Source organism: Paroedura picta, chromosome 9, assembly GCF_049243985.1.
Source record: "Paroedura picta isolate Pp20150507F chromosome 9, Ppicta_v3.0, whole genome shotgun sequence".
Classification (NCBI taxonomy): Eukaryota; Metazoa; Chordata; class Lepidosauria; order Squamata; family Gekkonidae; genus Paroedura; species Paroedura picta.
The window spans coordinates 44,554,275-44,579,223 of record NC_135377.1 but is presented as its reverse complement, the minus strand read 5'-3'; the positions used below and the strand labels follow the sequence as shown (position 1 = coordinate 44,579,223).

Here is a 24,949-nt window from a genome sequence, read left to right as displayed (position 1 = left end):
TCCCCATAAAAACCCGAATTAACCACCAATTTGGGGGGGAGCTGAGAGAGGCATGCTTTGTGCTACAACTTTGGGGATTTCTTTCTTTTTTTTTTTTTTTTGCCTTTGCCTGCATGACTGAATGCCTATTCGTTGCTCCAGGCAGTTCAGTTGAAAAAAACCCTCCCTTCTGCTGTTTCCCCCCTTGCATGCAAACACACTTGTGCATGTACACACACATGCTACCCAGTGAGGGCTTGCTGCTGCTGTCTCCCCTGCCCTGCATGCATGCATGCACACATCCATGCACACACTCCGCGGAGTTTCCTTGCTGCATGTGGCTGGGGCATTTTAAGATGTCAGACATTTTAAAAATGACGTTCCCGTTCCTGGAAGAGGGGGTAGGAGCAAGGGTGGGATGAGGCAGGTGCATTTCAGGCATTTGAGCTTCCATACCTGTCTTTGGCTGGTGGGCTGCTGCCTGCTCTCCATTAGATAGTGCTAAATATGTAGGTGAATCTATTTTTGGGGATTCACCAACTAGCACTTTAAAATGGAGGATATAGCCGGCCAGTTACTGCCAGATGCTGGATGTTGGCAATGTCATGTGGAGGGGCTGGAATATAACGACTTCATACGGTAAGTGTTACACTATATTTAAAGGGTGTGGAAATGCTCTTGATTTACCCTCAGAGCTGAGAACATCACTCTTCCAGTGCAACCAATGTTTCCTTGTGAATTTAAGTGTGATCAGCCATCTTATAGCTAGTTTTCAAGTTGTTGCATCATGTTGTAACCATATGTTCTTTATCCTGCTTTGCTCCGATGTTTTTGTAAAGAGCACAGCCCAAGTGTATTAGGACTCCGTCAGGACAGAGGGGTGCACATTTTCTTTCTCTGCAAAGATCCTGCATACATGGGTGTCATTTTTCTGCTGTCAGCCCCACAGAGATGCAATTTCCCCCTCTGTGTCCCCAGAGGGCTGTTTTAAAAAGCTGGTAATTGTGATAGCAATTATCCTTTTTTTCTTTACCATCAAAAAGCTCTCTGATGGTGCAGCAAGAAAAATGCAGGAGAAATGGTAGCTTTGGGAGGAATGTGCACAGAAAGTTCCTGTTTAGAAGGTACATGACTGTTCCCATGCCTCTTATCACTTGCAGTGGTGATGGAAGCAAAATAGAGATGCCTTGCTTGTATGGAGCAGGCCAACAAACTGACAATACAAGTCAGGGCTCGGAGATCACGCACAGGCCCACAGCTGCTTCTCAAAGAAACCACAGTTAACATGAACCATGGTTTCATGATAAATCTGCACACAAATAAATGAGCTCCTTGGAGGGACAGGATTAGGTTGTGCTCCTTGGAGGGACAGCTCTGGGTTGTGAAATACCTGGAGACTTTGGGGGGTGGAGTGGGATTAGGTGGGATTTGGGACAGAGAGGCACCTCCATGGAGGATAATGCTGTGGAGTCCAAAGCAGCCATTTTCTCCAAGGGAACTGATTTCTTTAGTCTGGAGATGAACTATAATTCCAAGAGATCTGGGGACTGGCATCCCTAGACATGGTACAAATGTGCTTGATAACTCCATAATAATATGCAAGCTACTGTTTCTTTTCTTGACACATACACTATATTCCTCACTAGGATCCCCTCAGGTATGTCACCACATAGGTTTAACCTTTTCCTTGAGAGACACCTGCACTTCTAACTTGAGATCACTGACCCCCTCTAGTAATTTGAGACCATTGTCAGCCTGTCTCTCCTCTGCTTCCTGTTCTTTACCTATTTACCAATCTGTTAGTAGACAAAGACCTGTTTTTTTGTTCCCTGCTTTTTATTACCCAAAGGAGTCACAAAGCAGATTACAATGGCCTACACTTCCTTCTCCACAACAGAGAACTCTGAGAGAATTGTGACTGGCCCAAAGTCACCCAGCCAGCAGATTGTGGTTCTTCAGGTAGAGGCCACCGCTCTTAACAACTACACCACTATGCCCAGGAAACCTTCTCTCTTGTCCTTTTGCAGCCATGTTTTCTTGATTGGTTAGCCAATTTTTAAAAGGATTTCTGAAAGTTATCTCAACTTTTTAACAAAGGAACCTAAAAGGTGTGGCAAGATTTCCTATTCAGAAATTGTGCCGAGTGGTTTGTTCTTCCACCTTTATTTAAATAAAGATTTATACCAGTTTTACTAGGTTGGGCATTAGGGCTGCAGGTCTGTAATTTTCTTTGGTTGCTCCTGATTCACCTTCTGAAAATTGATACTCTTGTAAACCTTTGGTAAGGGGCAGTTTTAATGATGATGAATATTTTTATTAAAAGATCAGCAGTTTTGCATGTGAGAATTTTTAGAATAGTGGATGTCCTTTGACACTTGGAGCCATTTAAGCTTAAATATCCTTGTAGTGCCCTTAGAAGCTGGCATCTGCTGCCATCTGGGTAACACTGACAGAGCTCTTTTTAAGTTCAAACACACTTACAGTGGGGTCTCACCAAACGCTACAGGTGAACCATTTCCCATTGGCTGCTGCTATATGCAGGCCTCCTCTGCGAACAGAAAAGTAATGGAATGGAGGATCTTTCATGTTTTGCAACTGTTCTTCACTTTGGGAGGTAGTGTGTTAATGTACACTCCTCCCTATTAGGTTCTATGGCACTCTTGATTTACACGGTTGTGTCTGCAATGGTAACACTCAGGAAGGACCACGGATGTTCCCCACACACATTCCTGGTGGACCAGCAGATTTAATCAAGGAATATGGAAATCACTGAAGAGAACATCTGAGATTCTTGGGAATTTGACATAACATCACTGGAACATCTTAATTGTAATCAATATGTATTTTTAAGTGGTAGTGATAGTTAAAGACTATATGCTGACAAGAGCACACAGAGAACTATGTTTTGTCCCAAATAACCATCATGTTTAAATTCTTATGCTCAAAAGTTTTGAAGTGACAACTGACAACGGATTGGGAGCTCTCCTCCGGAGACACGCAGCATGTGTGCTTTGTGCAAGGCGTCGTGCTTAGTCTTTAGTGAGGAAATGGTGCTTTGCATTCCTGAGTAGTCAGCTCTTTTATTAATCACACTATACGCTATTTGTGGACACCAGCAGCAAGCATAATTGTTTCAATGATTAGTGTGCTTTGTATGGAGGTAAACGATGTATATTCTGTAAACCACTGACCAAAGAGGAAGCGCTCCATCTGGAAACAATTGTTTCTCGGGATGTTTCATTAATGAAATTGTTCTTTAAGCAGATTTTCAGCTTGGCACTTTGAGAATGAGACCAGGAAAGATGCTGGAACAACCTATCATGAACTTTCAATGAGTACACAGGAGCCTTTGGCCACAGTCAATATGAAAGTCATCAATATATGTGTGACACTGAGGACAGCAGACAGCATTGCTCATATAAATGCTAGACAAAATAAGCACATGGTCAATCCCTCGAGGATCCAGGCAACAAATTACTTAACAATGGACATATAAGGCACAAGCACAATAAATTACATGTTGGGGACAAGGTGAGATCCAGACAAAACAAATGCTGTTGTAGATGGGCCAAAACACACAGAAATTCACTGGTTGTTTAACATTGCAATATCATGGGATTTGCAAACAAATATTGCCAAGGAAAATAAAATCTTCCTTAGTAACCAACACAAGGGGGCCTTACAAACATAGCAAAGTGGCCTAAATTTGAAATATAAATGTTAAGGATCTGCTGAAGGTGAACATCCAAAGAAGAAATAAAAATTTAATAAAACTAAGAAGAAATCAAAATCTGCCAACTCATGATGCTAGGCAGGATTTTATACCAGGCTTTCCTTTACAGCATCCTTAAAATTTAGGGCTTCTTTACAGAACCACTTCAGTATGCAGCAGTTAGGAAAAGTTATACAGCCATTAATTCAAACCACACAAAAGCAGCATATCACAATAATCAGAATGTGTGATTCTCATATCCTCATAAGAATGACTTTTTTCTTAAATGCTTTAAATTAATAGACCAGACTTGAATGTTATGCAGACCAAGATCTAATTTGTAGAAATTTGAAGGAATTAGGGTCTCTTTTCCCACTATATCCATTTTTCCAATGGTAAATACACTCAGATGTTTGGGCTCATAAGGGGACAAGAAGTCCTTCAAAATAAAAGGCAGGAGAAAAAAATGCAAGGCTATGGCTGAATTCCAATTTAGTTAGAAGTGGCTGAATTATATTTAGCTGAAAATATGTTTAATTGAAAACAACAGGACCACCTCAGTACTGGAAGTACCACAAGTACCACAAGAAGGCAGCTGGGTATTCTTCCTGTTTTGAAAAATGTTTGCATGACTTGAGTTCTCAAGTCTCTAAAAATTTGCTTGCTATGAAAAAGGTAACATCAGTTATAAGTTCAGTTAAATTCATAGAGGATACGCTGTGGCTCAGTGGAAGAGCTCGGCTCACCTGCAGAAGGCCCAAGGTTCACTTCTCGGCACCCCAGGTTAATGAGGACTAGGCACTAGGTAGAATGAAAAACCTCCGCCTGAAACCCTGCTGCTGCCAGTCAGAGTAGACAATATCAATCTAGATAGACCAAGGTTCTGATAAGACAGCTTCATGTGTGTTCATGAGGTGGTGTGAAAGACAGGAGACTGTCCAGCCTTGAAGGAGAAACAGCCACTAAGCTGCATCATCCATTAGTCTAGGGGAGTGCTGCTCCAATATCCAGTTGCCTTTCAGAGGGGAGATGGCATGCTGGTGGGAAGCACAGTTGCAGTGTTAGTTTAGGTCTGCCTCAGCAAGAGAGCCAGCAGTCTGAAAGATAATTCTGTCTGGTAGAGTGACATAAACAAATTCCGCACCAGCACCACCGCTCCATGCTGCTACTGGTGCATTGTGGTGGAGCAGCACGCTCTGCCATTTTTTGTGTCAACACGGGGGACACATTTCAGTGATGCACTCTGTCTGCCACTGAAATGTGTCTCCATGGGAGGCTCCACTATGTGGGGGGTAGCAGGAGGTGTTTTTTTTTTTTTTATGCAGGAAGGTGGGACTGCATGAGAATGCAATCCCACCTTCCTGAAAAACAATTGCCCCAGTCCACCCCACGGTGCTGCGAAGTGCTGCAAAGTCAACTGGACGCATTTTTGTCTCCTCCTGGCCTCTGTAGAATGGGGAGAAGCCGGCCCTAGAAGGCTCAGTTCTTCCCATTCACATGGGCTTCCACTGGGCCCCATTGGCCACTGCAGTAAAAAAGGGATCACGGATTCTTATAGAATCATAGAGTTGGAAGGGGCCACACAGGCCATCTAGTCCAAGCCGCTGCTCAATGCAGGATCAGCCCAAAGCATCCTAAAGCATCCAAGAAAAGTGGGTATCCAACCTTTGCTTGAAGACTGCCAGTGAGGAGGAGCTCACCACCTCCTTAGGAAGCCTACTATGCTGCTGAACTACTCTATATGGAGAAGTGCAGAATCAAACCCGGCTTGCCAGATTAGAAATTGGCGCTCCTAACCATTACACCAAGCTAGAAAAAGCTGAAGGCAGCAGGAAAAGATGAAGATCCAACAAGAGATGGATTGACTGAATCAAGGAAACCACAGTCTTCTGTTTGCAATCCCTGAGCATTTTGAAAGTATTTTATTCATAGGATCCCCATAAGTCAAAAGTGAGGAGAAGATAGAGTACCTGGTTGTTAGGCCTGTCTTGATGTATTCTGACTCTCGGGAAAGGACAGGCTGTTGTGGTTGAATCCTGTGTGTGGAAAGGATACAGAATAATGGCAAGTTGATTTGGACCTGTCCGTGGTAGAGAATTCAAACCACCCTCTTAAACCATAGCTAAATAAAACCTATGTGCCTCAACCAGGTTTCTCTTTTGCTTGCTTGGTGATCTGTGTTGTTTAAAACCAACCTGTGAATGAATAACTCTTTTTAATTTTGTACAACTCCTGCCTCATTGAACTTTGTTTTCCTGCTCACCAAAAAACTTACCTCATGGCAGCGAATGTTAAGTTTTATACTTGCTACTCTAAGAACATCTTGTAACTGAGGGGGTGATTTATAGTTCAAAACAAATCTGGTTGCCCAAAATTGTAAGTGTCTGTATGGGTCCCCTTCTAACAAAAGGCCCCGTCGCAGTGGTCTTAGCCAATGGGCAACAGAAACAGGCTATCCTGAGCTCCATGTTGGGACCCCATTCATCCACAGCCCCACCCACCTCCCAAAGGAAGGAGAATGAATAAGAAAAAAGGCTCCTGCTGCTACTTGTGCCTGCTGCATTTGGGGCTTGGTCACCTGACACTATACAGAATGAGGGTCTCCCATTGATTGGCTTTCATGGTGAGGAATAACAATGGGGTGTCAGTGATGTTGCGACCCAATCTGACTTTTGCCCAGGGCCCCAGAATCACAGAGATTGCCCCTGGTGGAATTAAAACAATGACTCCATGACTGCTTCCTGCTCAGCTCTGTAGTGATCAACCAGAGACATGGGAAATGTCTTGATAAACGGGAAGCATCCATACCTTCCGGACACAGTCTGCAGGAAGACACCCAGGGGGAACGCTCATGGATTTTGAACTGGTTTGAAGTTATATATACCCTCATCAGTGAAGTTTCTTGTATTCTAGGTTGAGGGCATCTGAAGTCCTGAAACAGCAGGTGTGATATCCTGTATAAATCCGACTAGATAGTTATTAAATCACAGTTTAATAACTAGATAGTTATTAAATCACCCATATATGATGTGTGCAAAGTTCAGCAGAGATGAAAAATGAATAGCAGTTATCCTTATTCAAACGAAAACTTGTTATTGCGATACCTTTATTTTAGTTGCATATGGAAAATGTCACAAGTGTATGATGTTTCTTAAAAGAAATAAAAACAGTGCCCAAAGTAATCTTCCTAATATACAAAAAATTGACAGTGCTGATCTGTGTCAATTAGCATTAGGAAACTGATGTGACAGACCAGACCTGATGCCAATACTTGTAATTAGATGTGCATCATCCTTAGGTAATAATTTTTAAGAAGTTAGTAGAAAGAGTGAGAAAGGAAGTACATCTTCCATAGAACCAAAATTTCAACCATTTCACTCCAAAATCAACACACATTTTTTTTCCTCAGAGCAATTCTTCATTTGTCCAGAATGCTTATGATCTCACTTGGCTATGATCAGCCATCTCTTATGTCACTTTCTAATGGAATTCTCCATATGAATTTAAATCAAAGAAATACAGTAATTATACAGTTACTGCAAAGAACTCTGTTTCATATGATACATTTTACAGGACTTTTAAATATAATTTATGAATATTTGTGAGCATAATAATTGTCTTTTCTGCTGACATTTTCAAAGCGACACTGTGATTTGTTGGGCCTCCAGAGAGTCTGAGTACAAAACTGATAATTATATTAAATATACATAGACAATAAAGAGTGTGTTTACATAACTATGCCCATAAATATCTGATTGAACAGTCATTGTTCTCAAACCCCTTTTAAGCAACTCTCCGAGGAATCCAGTTCTAATGACATGATGGTTTAAAAGATGTTGCTCAGTCTTGTTCCATATTTAATTAACTTTCCTTTTTTAAACTTGTGATGGTGGAGACAATAACAAATAGCTCTGAAAAGAGCGAGCAAGCTTTGAAACATGAGTGAGAACTTGTCATGCATTGTGTTCCGCACGTCAAAGAAAATTTGCATGAGAGCAACTGGCACAGAACCACCAAACTCCGAGGGGAATCCGTTACCAGATCATGTTAAATAAATTAAAAATATTCTAATAATCTCAGTAGGTAGATGCAAAAAAATAAAAATTAAGGAGGAGAACATTTGGGTGTGGTTAAGGAGAGATCTAGGCCATGATGTGCAGGTAACTCCTCCCTCACAAACTTGCACTGAGATGAAACACCTCATCTTTATTTAAAAGCAAGAAAAGTTCCCAAATAGACTGTGTCCCTTAAGAATGAAAAGGTGAAATGCCCGATTTCTGCCAGTTTATCAACACTGCATAGCACTCAGTGAAAGTAACTCTGTAAAGAGAATGTCCCATTTGCCAGTAAAGCGTAAAGGGCCTTAAATGTTAATTGCGCAGTAATGTATGAATGAGCTCACTAGAATAGAATCGATGTTATGGTCATGTCTGTGTGGCCAAAAGCCTTCTCCGGAGTCCTTTGCATCTCCCGACAAGGAAAGTCCCTCTGCTCACCGTGGCAAGTAATAGTCTGTTTTCATACCAAGTTATTTCTAATTGTCGCCAATTATGATTCATTTGCTTTTAGGTGTCTCGTCTGTCACAATATTAACATTGGTAAGGCTTTCCCCTTGCAGGCTGTGAAAATCTGTTGTGACATCTAAATAAGGAGGGATTCAATCAGGGTGTGAATAAATTGTTAATTTTGTTATATGCAGCGAAAGGGGCTCCTTAAGTTAGTATGTTTAGAATACCTCTTACTCCCTTAAGCGAGGAAAAGCAAAAGGACAGATCATGTCAGAATTACAATTAGGTTTTACCTTGTACAGAGTGGAGCTGTAAGCATTTAAAGGCCCTTTTTTAGTGCTGTTCTTCATGTTGGGAATTAGCATAGAAGGCTAAATTTCTGTATCTTGCTCTCTAATGGTGATAATGAGTGCGGAATGTCAGGACACTTCAGATTATTCTAACTGTGAGAACACACACTTCCTTCTGCAGGTGTGGGGACCAGCACAGGTTGTACATTGACCCAAATGTCCTGGGGAATGAAGATTCCTGGCATTCCCAACCGTTCTGATTTTTTGATACTGACAAACAGGAAACCATTGTGTGGATGAGACCTCAAAGAACAATAGTGTGCTACCTGAGGTATAGAATACAGGGTATCATTTCTCTAAAAAGTTTGTATTCATTGCTTTGTATATTTGAGATTTCTGTACAGAAAAGCATGACATTTAGGCACAGAATATGAGGAAGTATCACCTTACATTTTTTCAAGTTTCTAGTCCTTCTAGTTGCAGAAGTGGGTCCCAAATTTAAGGAGCAATGCTTTGTGAATCCTCCAAAGCCCTGTACGGATTCTCCATCTGTGCCTTGACTTACCACCGAGGGTAAGGGGTGGGGATAAGCATGCTGCCCTCACCCCCTGCTGCTATGTGTTTGCCAAGGTCTTTGCATGGGGCAGAAGAGCAGAGGACATGCCCCTGCATAGGTTTCCTCCTTGTGATTAGTCATGAAGCTTTCTGAACATTGCTGATCACAAGAGGGGGAGTGTGCATGTGTGTGGACACTTTCTCTGCATGTTCACACCAGCTATCTCCTGGAGAGGGGCCAAAATGAGCTCCCGGAAGAGTTGAGAGACCTATCGTAATTGTCAGCTTTCCACAGGGCTTGTAAGACAGAGCTTTTCTACCAGGCATTTGGTTGAGGCCAGGGTAAAACCCTGGTGTTTCCATCAAGGACCCCTTCCCAAAGTCTATCGTGGTCTACTAGAGTCTATTAGACCGGCTCCCACTCACTCCTAGTGGAAGAAGACTCGGCCCCCATCTGATCCATCTGAACCATCTGAACGAGGTGGGATTGGTTTTTGACCATTTGCTTGTTTTATTGTAAATTGGGGTTTTATGGTATTTTAATATTTTATTCTGTGAACCACCGCGGGTTCCTAGGAAATGCGGCGGTATATAAATCGAAATAATAAATAAATAAATAAATAAATAAACAAACAAATAAATAAATAATAAAATTTTAGGGGGATTGCCAAGAGGCTACATTTATAATTCTGATCATATTGAATGATCCTACAGATGATTAATCAGCAGTAAACAACACAGGCTTCAGTTGACAATTCTAGTAGGTAGGATTGTGGTCTCACAATGTCCTTTGAAGAACACTTTCTTTGTGGTACACAAATACCCCCGAGTAGGGTTCTTAGTAGACCTACTAAGGCTGGCACTTTGGACAAGAGGCTACTTACCATTACTTTAATGACAGCTGCTTTCGAGTAATGATACTCTCGCTCCCCTGCACCAGTATGTCACCAAGTTTTGTTCCCTGGGATTTCTCCTTCTCTTCCACCAGCTGGGCAGAGCTTTGGCAGGTGCTCCGAGTTGAGGAGGTTTATGAAGCTGGCAGGTGGCAGTGAAGAGTCTGTAAGCAAGGGGCTTGGTGCAACACGTCTCCCACAGCAGGTAGAGGGCAGTGAGGCTAGGTAAGAGGCCAAGCAAGAGGCGGGGGCTGTTGAAGGAGCCCACACATGCACAAGGCTCTTTCTGTCCTCCTCTGGGTGTTCTATGGCATGCTGAATGGCTCCCATCTACTTGCCCTTCTTTCAGCTGCTAGTTTTTAGTTGCCAGGAAGCTCCCCCTCCCATTAGTGTCACAAATATGGAGAGGAAAATGAGAATGTGAGGAGCAGGTGAGGAGGAAGGAAAAATGAAGGATGCCACAGGGGGGAGCTGCCATTAGGGAAGGCTGGCCTGCAATTCTTTTTCAGAATCTTCATGACCCTGCAAATGCTGGCAGGGGCCCATGGGAATTGTAGTCCGTGGACATCTGGAGGACCACAGGTTGACTACCCCTGCTCTAGAGGATGCACAAGCTAGCCTGCGTAGAAATTTTGCCAAATTCAAGCCAGTTTGGTGTAGTGGTTAGGAGCGCCAACTTCTAATTTGGTAAATCAGGTTTGATTCCCCACTCCTCCTCCACATGCAGCCAGCTAGGTGACCTTGGGCTCGCCACAGCAGTGATAGTGCTGTTCTGGCCCAGTAGTAATATCAGGGCTCTCTCAGCCTCCCCTTCCTCATAGGGTGTGTGTTGTAGGGAGAGGAAAGGGAAGGAGATTGTAAGCTGCTCTGAGACTCCTTCTGGTAGAGAAAAGCGGCATATAAGAGCAACTCTTCTTCTTCAAAAGCATGTGGCAAGTGGATGGGGTCAGTATGCTTGTTCTTATTCCACCTGTACATGTACTGGCCTGGTTTGCAATTGTATCAGGTAACTGCCTTACCCATCCATCAATAGCTCAGCTTCAAGAGAGCTTATTGTACAAAGACTTCCAGTATGAAATGAGTCTTCACGTAGACCCTTGGTCCAATTTAGGGCTATTTTTACAGAGTGAAGTGCCTTTATATAAAGCTACTAATCCTTCCCAAGTAGGTAGTCAGCAAAGCAAAGTCATGGAGTAAATGTTTGCCTGTAATGAGACTGTAATTCAGAAGAGTCAGCAGATGCTGGCTTAGCTCACACAACATGGATAGGGGTTGTCCATATTGTCTTCTGCCATTCTAGCTCTTTGGCTGGTTGGCCTCCTGCTGATTAACAAGAACAGGAGATGATAAGAGCATCCCTTTATAATAACCCATTGCTGCTATTATAAAGAACAATAATCTATGAAGACACCCAGTTGTATTTGCTACTTACTTGCCTTTATTTGTAGTTATTATTCATTACCTCAATGCTTGGTCTATCTTGGTCAAGTGATTCTTACCACTATGCAGTTTCGGATTTAGGTTAGTTGTCAGCTGACAAAATCAGAAAAGGAATTTTACCAGCTCTGAGACTGGATGAGAGTTTTGACTTTTCTAGCCTTCTTCATAGTTCTGAGGTTCCTTATTGTTTGACACTATTGATTTTGCTATGGTTACTATGGCATGTGGACCTCATGCATGGACTGTGACTTAAAGACACTTTCACACACACTGAATCTCTTTCAATATATTTCAGTGGTTGCTAGTGGGTTTTGTCTGTTCACAAAGTGAAATCCAGTGGCAAAGTGCATGATTCAACTTGTGTGAAAGCACCATGGATGAGCTTCCCATAAATGCCTTTTTTGTGGGGGAACCTAAGGTACTTGGCCAGGATGTTGCAAAAAAAAAACCCCAGTATATTGTGATGATGCATTGTCAACCACATTACCAGGCAGAGTTTTTGAATTGTTCACAGTTACTAATCACCTCTTCCTACCAAGCTTATCCAGCAGTTTGGCTAAGACCTCAGTGTTGCTACTGATTCCCGGTTAGTTGAATCCCCAACTGATGCTCTGACTTTGCAGCAACCCTTCTGCCGAAAGTATTTTAATGTGAGGAATTTTGTATTGAATTTGGATTTGACCCTATCTGAGTGTTCTTCACTTCCTTTGAGAAGGGGTTGTGCAGCTGTTTCATTATGTACTTCTCCAGTGATGTAACCTCATTTTTTGTCATGTTCTGTAACATTATAACATCATAACATCGCAAAAAAAAAAAAGAGAGAGAGACTGGATGCATGATGGGGAACAGCACGGTTGATGCCATTTCAAATGGCTGGTGATCCTCAAACTGGATACATCCCTTTATAACAGTTATTCAGTTCTTATGAAGCACCAAATTTGTTGACATGTAGCTTGTCAGCGAAAGAACCCCCTTTTCTGCATATTTATTAATGTTATAACATCATAACATTGTAAAAGAAGGGCTGGCTGTATCATGGGAACAGCATGGTTGCCGCCATTTCAAAAGTCCCCCGCTTTTCCTTAGTCAAACTGGATAAATCAATAGATAACACGGTTATTCAATAATTATGAATCACAATAAATGAGTTGTCATGTATGGAAGCTCCTTTTTATGCACATGCAATAATGTTATAACATCATAACATTGTTTACAAAAAGACAACACACCAGGAGTTGTAGAAGAGAAGGACAGGGGGAGAATGAAGAAACAGCACAAGTGTGTGGCCACAACCCTTCCCTCCACACACAGACACCCCCCCAAAAAAAAAGAAAGAAAGAAAGAAAAGAAGACAAAAGAAAGAGGAACTTCATGGATTAGTAGTTGCATGGAGAAGGTTACATTAAACCTCACTGCCCTTTTTGTCTCAATGTTATAACATGACTATATATTGCCCTGGAGGGGGATATTGACCACCTAATGAGGACACTGACAACCATAATTTGGCATCAAAATATTTGGCCACAGCCTTTATTCAACATTGAGCATGTCAAGCATGGGAAGAGGATCTTGCCCTCTTGTGGTCAGCTGATCACAAGGCAGCCCACAGGAGCCTGCCCCTCAACGGGTTGCATTGGCTATCCAAACCAAAATCCTGAACATGGCAGCAGGCTGAAAAGGGGGTGAGGCAACATGGAGTGATCCCTTTGGTTGTCAGCCTCTGTTGGGTTCTCCTGCCCCCTGGAAATGCTAGACTTCAATCAGATTCTGTGTCCGCACAGCCCCTTAAGGGGGACCTCCAAACCTAGGGTAGGCCAGTATGCAAGCCTGGCCACCCCAAAATTGATCCTTCCCTTGCTTCACTTCCACCATCTGTGACAATTAAACAATACAACCCAACATCTAACAAACATTCCAACAATTCATAAACAAAGAGGGTGGGTGCGGCATCTTCAGGCGCCCTGGGAGGGGGGGGGTAAAGGCTGAGCAACATCAGGTCATCCTTTTAACAGACACCTGGATCAGCTATGCCCCCATTGCCGTGCCAATTCACATGCTGCCCAGAGAATGCCAGGGCTGGGAGTTCTCTTGCACCAGCCAGGTCCCTGTTGGCGTTCCTCCCCTGCAGCAGCCTCGGGGGCCAGGTAGAATAGGCCTGAAGTTAAAATCTGAGGGGAAAAACATTGCTTTAAATGAGAGTTCAGAAACTGTAGGGTAAAGGAGCATGAAACTTGGATCTAGAGGAGGCAAAATCTTGTGCAGTAAGTTTTGCATTGTCCAGTTCTTTCAGAACACTTGTGCAGAAATGGTCCAAGTGACAGCAGCTGTCTATCAGCAACAGCTACCCCATCTCTGCCCTTTTAATGGTAAACAGTGGAAGTTCTCATTCAATGTAAGTATGGACCATTTTACACCCAGCTCTGTTTGTGTGTCATTTATTTTTCTGCCTCTGGTCTCCCTTCTGCAGGCGCAATTATACTTTGCTACTTCTCATTAGGGTGCTTATTTTAGCATTGGTGGACCCACTGGGGAGTATAGCATGCCAGAGACTAAACCCGTTCAAACACACAGATGCAATGTGCTTTTTTCTGTTCAGCAAGCCGATACCCATATCTTGTTCTGTTTGCTAAATGCTCTGATAAGCCCCCATGGAAAACTCTGTTCTCCTTGGGAAGTTTGAATGTCTTTCATAATCTATTTAAACAGCTTTTTAGGGTATCACAGAGAAACCAGCAACTAATAAGAAAGCTAAGACGAGTCCAACGCTCAATAGTAGTGACTTGCTCTTCAAATGTACCTGCTCCCTAGCCCTGAACGGCAGGATGACTCAATGCACAAAGCGATCCTCATGTATGCGACTGCTATGTTTACTGTGTTACTGTATTTACGTAACTAGAAATTCAACAACCTTGTGTGTTTTGCAAGCTGTCATGACATAAGAAGCAAGTAATATGCTATGTTTTGCTTGCTAACATATTTTTGACATATTTTAGCTTTTGATTATAAGATTGCATCTTTCCCAGCTACCATCTGTCTCAACTTAGTGGCACAAACACAGTAGGGTGTAATATTTCTAACATACTTGAACTCAACTAGAAACACACTATTTACAGCTAAAACCAATATGTCACACTTTCACACATGAAGGCTGAAAAGCCTGCACTCTTTCAAGGTATCTGTCATGAAGAACGAAGACATAATCAGATCCAATTTGGCAGAGAAATAATATATTAATAGAAATGAAACTGGAATGAGTTCTTGACTTAATATAAATAGAACCTGGCAGAGTACATGCTCTGTGTACAGTTGCCTGCGTTTATCCTTTTGTCAGCACAAATGAGATTTTCTTTATAAAAATACAGGGTGTTTTTTTTGTAACACTTGGCAACAGATGCATAAAATTTTCAAGGCTGGAGAAAGAAACATGACACATCTTTCCTTGAAATCTCTGGCAAGCAGAGGCATTTTTTACTTTGTTTCCAGCCCTCACATCTGTGGAGATTCAGAAAGTGACACTCAGCAAACTGGAAATCACACTTAAAATCTACCCTGACAGCAAAAAAGACAGGCAAGTCCAACCCTTTGCTGCGTTCTGCAGCTCTAACTGCTACATAAAGAGTTCAAAAAGACCGAGCACCTCCAACAAATGCGGAGGATGGATTTGGGTGGAACGCTCACGTGAACACATCCGGGGACCAAAAAAGGCATGCCTGGCACCTCTTTCCTTTATGGACACTTGGGACAAACAGGTTAATTCAGTTCTCGGCAACACTTCTCTGCTGGCTTGGAACATTCCCCCGCAGGAGACGGGAGGCTGCAGTGCTCACTGAAGCGATCTCTCTGGCCATGTCCTCTACTGCCATCTCTGTCAGCAGTGAGGACAAGGGAACAGAGGCTAGAGGCGCCTGTGTCAGTTCTGTGGCTAGAATTTAACAGGGTTGCCACCTCTACGTGAGAAGCACCGTTCTTTTCCCTGAGATAATTCCTTTAAGCACACAGAGTCCCAACATTGTTTGAGGCTGAATTCAAAAGCCAGAAATACTGGAGTGGGAAAAAGCAAAAATGGAACTAAAAAGAAGAAAGTACTAAGATGGAAAAAATAACCAAACAACTTGATGTGGTTCAAAACTGGCCAGGTAACATCCGTAGAATTTCAAAAGTTGATAGTTGAAAACTTCATGTTCAGATAATTAACTATAAAGGTCCTTGCATTTATCTGATTTTCGAGCACTCGTTCACATCTAGCAAACTGTACCCATGCAATACCACACATTTCTAATACAACTGGATATTTCCCCTGAAAAATGGGCTCTTAAGGCTGCATTCCTAAGGGCACTTTCCAAGGAGTAATCCCCATTGAACAGAATGGGAGTTGTTTCTGAATAGGCCTGCTTAGATTGCCCTCTAAGAACCAGATCAACAGGCACATGTGAACTGTGCAGGTTTGCTGGTTTTACATGACATGAGTCATTCAACCAAGGAGGGAAATGGGCCACCTTGTATCAGGCACAAAAAGCACAGTCAAATTCCACATAATGGTAAACTGAATTTATTTCCTTTTGGAAAACCATTCCAGTAATCTCCAGGTTCAGACCGCAGAGTAAACATTAATAACAGTAACATACAGGTTAGTTCAACTGATTTCAAAAATTTGGCCATGTGACATCATTAAGGAAAGTCTTGAACACTCAAAAGCTTCAAATGGTATCCAGGAAAAAAGTTTCTTTGACAATCTACATAACAACTATTGCATATATGGTAATGCTATCTGTCATATCGCAAGGCTTACAAATATATATATACAGGCCATATTCAGCTGGGGGATCCTGCTTGGAAAGAGTCTCTTCAATTTTTTTTTTTTTGCAAGAATCTTCAGCAATAAAAATACTCTTGAAATCATCCGTTTGTATACCAAAAGAGAGAGAGACTGACAACATAGGCTTGAATGAAAAGAAGGCCAAATAGGGTTATAATGTATCACTGCTATTTCTTTTTTTCTCTTCTTTGAAAATAACATTTCCTTAAACTTTTTTTCCTTTATATGTTAGTATTACTCTTTTAATCCTGCTTGAATAGGGCCCAAGTCCACTTGTCTTTATAAGACCATTTTAGTATCAGACAACATAATACATGTGCAACACTTTATATACAGGAAGTAAGTCCCTCCGGTGCTCAAAAGTTCAAACACATGAACATCCAACAGTTTTGATAATACAAGTTTTATGGTACAATACAATGTTTCTGAATAATATACATTAACAATGAAAGTCTCGTGCAAAGAGTAAAACATGTTCCCTTTTTTTTGTCCCACAAAGCATCTTCTCTTGAAGAAGCAGGCCTTGCACTAACTGCTATGTTGGGTCATTGTATGATTCTGTAAGAAAAAAGAAAGACAAGGACATGCAGTTATTATACAGTTTGGGAACAAAGGTAGATTAGCAAGGCTGCAAAAAGATCAGATAACAGGTATTTTGCCATGTTAAATGGCCTAGTTACGCCATGATGTTAACAGGAAAAACATTTTTGCTCTATATTTTGCGTTGGAATAAACGCATCGAAAATAAATCAGGTCTTGTCCAATCTTGTATCTGGCTAACTGGTCTATTCATACCTGATTTTTTCTAAAGCCAAGATTATGGAGATTCTTGAATTATGGATTAGAACCAATTTGCAGGTGATGAAAAACTTTGGGTGCTGGCAAGAATGTAATATTTCTCACCTAAGGCACTGGGAAGCCCAATGATTACAAATTCCAGTTCAACAGTCCTTCAGGTATATGCTTCTATAAGTACTTTCCCTAGAATACTCACACAGGGACATCTGTTAACATGAGGACAAAGCTGAACAGGAAGCAGATGACCTTAATTTAAGAAAGCTGGATGAAGAGATGAATACAGAAGCAGGTGTCCCCTTTAGTATATGATTCCTTGGTATTCATGATGGTCATTTAATATATCTAAAAGTACTTAAGGGTGTAGTCTTATAATACTTGCTGTGGGTTATTCCATTTGTAGTATATGGGCTGCCAACAATAAACTGAACTGAACTGGGTCAGAACCACTGAACTCAGTGGCAGGTATTTCTGCATACACACAACTAGGATTGTGTTGCAAAACGTACTAGGAATTATGCGATATTTAAATGAGTCTGCCTGCAGACTTACCATTTGAAAAGGCGCATTATTATTAATGTTGTACATTCCTGAATGAATTAACATGGCACCATCAGTCTATATAAGGCTCTACATAAAACATTCATAAGCCAAAACAGCTCTCTGCCCAAAGGAAACCAATACAGCTATTTACTAAAGGGGCCAATTCACATGTTATGAAGTTCATCTGGTGAACATGCAGGCTCTCAACAGACATGCCTTGGAGCATCATGACAAGCAGAATGGGGCCTGGATTGGGTCAGGATTGGAGTGCACAAGCCCCCCCCCCCCCGGGTGCTGTTTTACCAAACCAAATGATCATAGGAGCTGTTGTGGAAATTAATGTGCAGCTGTCAGTATGTGTACATTTGCCCAATGGGGGAGGGGAGGGGAGGGGAAAGCTGTCCAGGGCCATTTCAGGTTAAGAAAACCGCATAGTGGAGGCAGGCCTTAGTCCTGATACAAACAGGACTCCTGTGGACCTAGGAATTATACTGCAGCACAAAACCTGGGGCACAGTTCTGATCCAAAGCCCTCATGCCATATGAATTTCTTCTGAAGCCTGTAAATTCCCTATCACTGCTCACATAGTCATCAAGAATGCAATCCAGTTCCTTAATCATTTTGCCACTGTTTGTCTTTTGACTCACTGGCAGATTCTAAACCATCAAATCCCAAATGCTCATGGAATTCATATTTATGCCTTAATCTTACCAGAACTAAGATATGTCAAGATAGCATGCTTTCAAAGAAACTTAGTGAATTTAGGGCAATACAATATAATTATATAGTGCTATACAAATCCCACGACATTCCAACAGATGCCATTTGAATGAGGCATGTGTGAAACACTGGAATATTTTAAAATCTAAGAACAGATCTGCATGTTATCCAGAAGGGAGAGGTAGACTGAGACAGCAGTGTGTATCCAGAATATGTCCCTTTAGACTGCAGGTGAGAAATCTTATTTTTATTTTAAATTTTAAAAAAATTATCCCATCTCTAGCTTTGCTTAAATCAGTTTACAGTCAAAGACATGAAACATAATAAGTTACAACAATAAGTACCCCACAAAAGGTTACCACCAACAAACCCATACTCAAGAGGAAGATCAGCTCAATTCCAGTTCAATGAAACTGCAGTCACTTGAATTAGCCACAGAATTAGAAAAGGGAAGAGAGGAGCATTGAAGCTCAGACGAAAGCTCATTGAAATAATGTGGCCTTGCCTACCTATATCTGGTCAGTTATCTTTTCTTTGTACCTCCAGAGGGAAACGATTATGCAGGGTAAATGCTATCATAGAAAAGGTCAAGGATCATATGGAGGGCAAATTGTGTCTTTAAAACCCAGAGTTGGAGTGCCTGAAAATGACTGGCAGGTCTATAAAGAGAGAGGTCATCCTTCAAGTATGTGGACCTAGGTTGTCAAGGGCTGAAAAATTAAACCAGCACCTTGAACTGCACCAGGAAACATTAGGGTTACCAGGTCCCTACTAGCGACTGGTGGGGGACTTATGAGGAGAAAGAAAAAGGCCTAGGCTTTGGTGTTAGTGTCCCACAGGATTATTCTAGCTATGTCCAAGTGATGTTCTAGTATTTGGACAAAATCTCTATGGGGCCTGCTAATGAGGGCCTCTTGGCTTTCTAGGCTGGGCCTGCTAATGATGGCCTCTTGGCCTGCTAGGCTGGGCCTGCTAAGGAACTCTGTCCTGGCCCTGCTAACGAGCTGGCCAGCCCCTGCCCTCCCCACTTGATCCAGCTGTGAGCTGCGGCCCAAAGCCATCTTAAGCTGCCTGGCTGGGGCCAGAGGAGGGGACCCTTTCAAGGCATCTTCTTAGGAACGGGCTTTGAAGCTAGTTGAAGATAAAAATAAAATGGACCTCATGATAGCTGCAGCCATGATTTTCAAATGTGAATGAAAATTCTAAATTATGACAGCAGTTCCACCAAAGCTAAGATGTTAAAAATTAGGCTATATACTTTCACAAAGCATTAATAGATAATAGGGCCTGAAGATACTGGCTGTGATGTCCAAAAGATGATGCCTTTATAGGTAACAATCTGAGAATTTATTTTTATTTCAGTCACTGTGACTTTCTGTGTCTTCATGTTGTGTCTTTTGTGTATAACATACACATGGCATCATGGAATGAGATAGAATTCAAGAATTTGTGTGTCTTCATGGGTCACAAATCAAAAGTAACCCCCCTCCCCACCTTAAATCTATAGTGTCTGCTTTTAGAAACATCCAAATTGTCCTATACAGTTGACAGTGGAGGTATTCATTTCTTTCTAAACAGCAAGAGAAAGGTTCTATATTCCACCATGGGGAAAATCACGCAAGTGAAGTATCATGGCAAATGTTTGCATTGAAAATTTTTGAGAGGTGCCAAAAGCCCTGAGGTTCTTTTGGGTTGCCTCATGCCTGTTTTCAGTCATGATATGGTATGAGTGCCACTTTTGTATTGCTGTATTCCAGCTGACGTTTACTTTGTGAATGTCACTGAAGGCAAATGAAGCCTTCATATTGCCTTAATCCTGAATGTGTGAAAAGAGGGACCATCTGCACCCCCTTTGGGCAATGCATCAGGACTGATGTATCCTACACTGTCATTCTATACCTGTAGCATTGTTGTCTCCTAGCACTGTGTGTCAGATTTTTGCCCTGATCCATACCTATAGATTGTATCGAGTTGCCAGTCTTCGGGTGGGACCTGGAAATCTTCCTCTATTATAACTTATCTCCAGATGACAGAGGTCAGTTCCCCTGGAGAAAATAGCTGCTTTGAGCTGTGAACTGTATAGCATTAGTTCCTGTTGAGGTCTCTCTCCTCCCCAAATTCTGCCCACCTCAGGCTCTATTTCCAAAATATCCAGGTATTTCCCCATCTGGAGCTGGCAACTCTAGGATTGCAGGATCCAGACCCATGCATGTGGTTTCAGATCTTTAAATATTATAGTAGTGAATTGGGATAGTAGTGAATTGGGATGAAATTCCCCTCAAAAGAAGCTCTCCCACTGCTGCAGTACTATCTGAAGGGCTCTATGTTCTTATGCTTCAGTCCAATGCCAGCATTTGATTATCCCACATGAGAATGTGTGTTATCTTCTGAAAATCTGTCTGTCCTATCTAGAGGTCTATACATTTACAAGGCTTCTTACACTGACTACAGCAGATGGACTGCTTTGGCAGAATGGAAAATTCTTTGCTGGAAAATAGCTTAGTACTTTAATCAGCCCCACCTTTCTGTTTAAAAAAAGAGACATGGATTCACACATGGCCACTTTAAGGTTTTAAAAAGCATACGGCATTGTGTGAGGCAACTGAAAATATTGTTCATAGGTGCACAGGACTCAATTCACATGAACTTTTTAAATTAAAAAAATGAAAGCACTAAAGCAAAAATAAACCATGGGATTAGTCTCTGTTCAGCTCTGCTTCTGTGTCCCACAGCTAATACAGCCTGCTGCACAGTAAGATTCTCAAGAGGTAACAAAGATATTAATCCAAGGGAAAGAGAAGGGAGAAAAATCACTAGTTAAGCTGAGACCCAAACATATTCTACGTGGGTTTGTGGACTATGGATCTGAGGCCATCTCCTTCAATTTCAACAATTGACACAACGTGTACATGTGACTCCTTTTTGATTCATAGAGCATCAATGGGCAAGGGGAAATCTAGACAGCCTAGACAGAGAAACTTTTATATATGCTAACAGGGAAAGCATAGCACAGATAGAACATTTATGAGACAAAGAGGTGAAAGATGGAAGGGAAGAGATAAGGAAAAGAGAAAAATTCTTTAATCCCATAGAGAGCCATGTTATATTGTGAAAAAGTGTCTCTTAGATACCCCATGTCTAAGTGACTGAAAATTGCAACCATTAATCCCAGTTATGGACAGCTGGAGCTTGTGTTTTAAGGATTTTTTATATATAAAGGATGTTGTGTTAAAAAATTTAGGATGAAATTTCCCTCTATTACCCACCCAGCAGATCTCAGCTCTGATATTTTCATCTTTCCATGTGCTCAGAACTCCCACTTCTATGACAATGGGAGTTGATGCACGTGGGGAAATCAGAAGATAGAGCTCCTGTCGACATGGTCATGGGAGTTTTCAGAGCACAGGGAGAAGTGATTTTAGAGTTAAGAGCTTCTGTGTAGCTCTGAGAATGGAATTTGCCCTTAACAGGACAAGCAGCACATTTGAGGGCAGATTTTTTAAAAACTGCTCTTCTGGAACACAGTCAACAGTGTGTAACTTCCCTCAATTCATTCTTTCTCTATCTTATGCAAAAGTCAGTGAACCCTGTGGACTAAACCTGGCAACCTGACCAGATACCCTGAAGTATCTACTCTGAATTTTTGTGGCAGTAGAGTCCCTTTGCTGATTTGCTGTAGAGACACAGGCTGGTAACAAACAACAACTTGCAGGCCTCTTCAGGAATACTTTTCTGCCTCCCAATTTCAGAATATATTATTCTTGGGTCTTAACTCTTGATGTTCTAAGGTCTTTAGAAGTTTGTTGTGGACATTCATTTATGTAATTGTGCTATTTAAGTGTTGTAAGCCTGCTTGGGTGCAGTCTTAGGGAAAGGTGATATATAAATATTCCAAAATAAATAGTAAATACATTTGAACGAATATGGTTTGCTAAAATTGAAACTGCCACTTTAGTTTTGTTATTATGCTTTTTTCTTACAAGACAGCAATTATGTACATTATAATATTAAATGTTAAGGTCTACATCTCTCTCTCTCTCTCTCTCTCTCTCTCTCTCTCTCTCTCTCTGTATGCATGTATGTATGTATGTATGTATGTATGTATGTATGTATATGTACAGTGGTCCCCAACCTTTTTATCACCGGGGACCACTCAACGCCTTTTACTGAGGCCCGGTGGGGGGGGGGGTAATTTGCTCCTCTACTCTCAACCACTGCCCTAACGCTCTGATCGCTATGGTAATGTTTAAACATCCCTTCAAAATAACATACAGACACGCCACAACAATGAACATAAGGAACATTTTATTTTCATGGAAATTTTAACTCATGACAATGACAAATCAATGGGAACCTTGAGCTTGTTTCTCTGCAATGAGATAGTCCCATCTGGGAGTGATGGGAGACAATGACACCCGAAGTGTGTTGTAAAGGGCCAGGGAGGGGGAGAAGGTGTCCTTCGCGGCCCACCTCCAATTAGTCGACGGACTACATGTGGTCCACGGCCCACAGGTTGGGGATCGCTATATATATATAGGGAGGGAGGGAGGGAGTGGGGGGGACCATTACTGTTACAACAATGAATAACAGTGACAACCTCTTCTCTCATCTTCAACCCACTCTTCAAAAAACTTGAAAACCTTTTTAAACGCTTGGTTTCTTTAAGCACGAACTTAGGTAGGTAGTTTGGCAACCTTTACATTCCTTGGCGCAACCTGATTTCATCACTTGATCCAGAATAAAGACCCTAAGACCCTTAGTGAGTTTTAAACTAAGGCAAATAGCCCATTAAGATGAAGAAGGCTTAACACTTGCACAGCCATAGATAAACATGCAGCCCTGAGGTTCCAGGTGTTGACAGGTCCCTGTACAATTCACAATCTAGAGTAAGGTGACCAGATTTTAACATTGGTAAAGCGGGACACCACTGACCAGGGTTCTTTTTTAAAAATTTGGTCTATGGAGCAACAAAAATTTTCATAGAATGCATAGAATGCAAAAATAGTATTGTAATATATATATTTTTAATTTCAACATAAGTACAATTTGCCAGGTGCCCCCAGATGTCCCTCCAAAAGTGGGACAATCTAGTCACCTTAATCTAGAGTCACAGCTTGGTGCCTTAAAACAGTTGGTTGTTTTCATGTTTTGGGAAGCTCCTGCCTATGTTTTTCTCTTCTGTTCTAGAACATTAAAACCTTATCCAGTTTTCCCTACCACAGTGACTAAAAAAAAAAATTGGTATCCAGAAAGAGGGCAGTTGTTTTTCTGCTGCAGCTGTTCAAAGTCTCTCTCTCTCAACCTATTTACCTGAACTAAATTCTTACAGTAAATAGCCGTAAGGAGACAAAAAGGGGAGAGAAAGAAAAAGGAAAAAGCTCTCAAGGAAAAAAAGCAGCTCCCTCTAATTCACCATCCCATTAGAATCCCTAATGTGAAGTGCAGTTGCTTTCAATTTAAATGAGATATTTCAAAGCTGAATGAAATAGAATGCAATTGTTGCTCAAAAGCAGATTACAAATAAAGAAATATAAAGATTAAATGGGGATGTTATTGTTCGACAGATGGTGACAGTATCACAGCAGCATGTTTTTTCTCCTTAATTCAAGAAAGCAACCGCTAGTAATCAATCATCGCTGATTAACTAATTATGGTATACTAACATTTTACAATTGATGGGAAATCTACATTTAAAAACTCATCTCTGTTCCAGCATCTTTCCCCCTCCCCCCCTTTTCAGTAAGCCTACTGCATTCCAAGACAGCTTCAAGTTGTAAAACACATTTTTACATTACTAACCTTTAAGCACCGCTTTTTTTAAAAAGAAAAAAGAAAAAAACAAAACAAAAGCAATTGGTTTCCAACAGGCTGGATAATAAGTCTTTTGACCTGCATTCTTCTCTGACCCATTAAGGTCACCTCTGTGCTCGGGCATATAGCTGACTTAGGAAATGCCTGCAAGTCCTGCATTTCATCTCCTGCCCACTCAAAATAAAGCTTTCTTTAAATGTGTCTGTACGGGTCCCAAAAGACTGCAAAGGCATCCCTGTAGTGGGCAATGGAGGGACAGAAGCTTCTGCCTTTATTAATGAATGCAGACCATTATGAGTCTGGCTGGCTCCTGCACTGTTCCCAGAAGCATATACTGTACGTGACTTAAAATGCTAGAATATTGACACAAAGCGAGCCAGGCAACCCTAAGGAAAATTACTCCTTGGATATAATGTAGGCTCGTAACAGCTATTAGAGTACAAAATAAAACCCTCCGGGATCAAACTGACATATACAGCATTCTACCTACTCCTCAAACATTAGAAGAATTTCTTTGTGAAGGCATTCTCAAGGACAGCATTAAACTGACTTTTGTAGCAATCTGCAACAGCTTTTTGGCTTGCAGCTTTTAGTACTAAATCTCTAGTTTGAATCAATATAAGTACTATATCCTCCACATTAATCAATACATTTGGTTCAATACACATTCTATTAAATTATACTTTCTAATCAAGATTTTCTGCTTCTATACCCTCATACCTCCCACCCTCCCTCCCAACCTCTTTATGATAGTTTTCAATTTGTCTGGTGAGAATGACGGGATGTTGTATTTCCTTGGCAGAAGGCTGGGGACAAAGTAAAAATGGCACACCCAGCAAGCTGCCAATTAAAGCCCTGATGCCAAATAAAGAATTCAATTCCATTAT

General features: G+C 41.5%; 1 protein-coding gene across 11 annotated transcripts in view; it reads right to left on the bottom strand.

Annotated features, from left to right (window-relative positions):
• Positions 1-15,910: 15,910 nt before the first annotated feature.
• ZNF521 (zinc finger protein 521) overlaps positions 15,911-24,949 on the bottom strand; it is a 336,017-nt gene continuing 326,978 nt past the window's right edge. For all 11 annotated transcript variants that reach the window (XM_077352569.1, XM_077352571.1, XM_077352572.1 and 8 more), the window contains one exon: positions 15,911-16,751. In XM_077352569.1, coding sequence (XP_077208684.1) covers positions 16,722-16,751 — 30 coding nt within the window. In that variant the 3' untranslated portion in view covers positions 15,911-16,721. The remainder of the gene's footprint in view (positions 16,752-24,949) is intronic.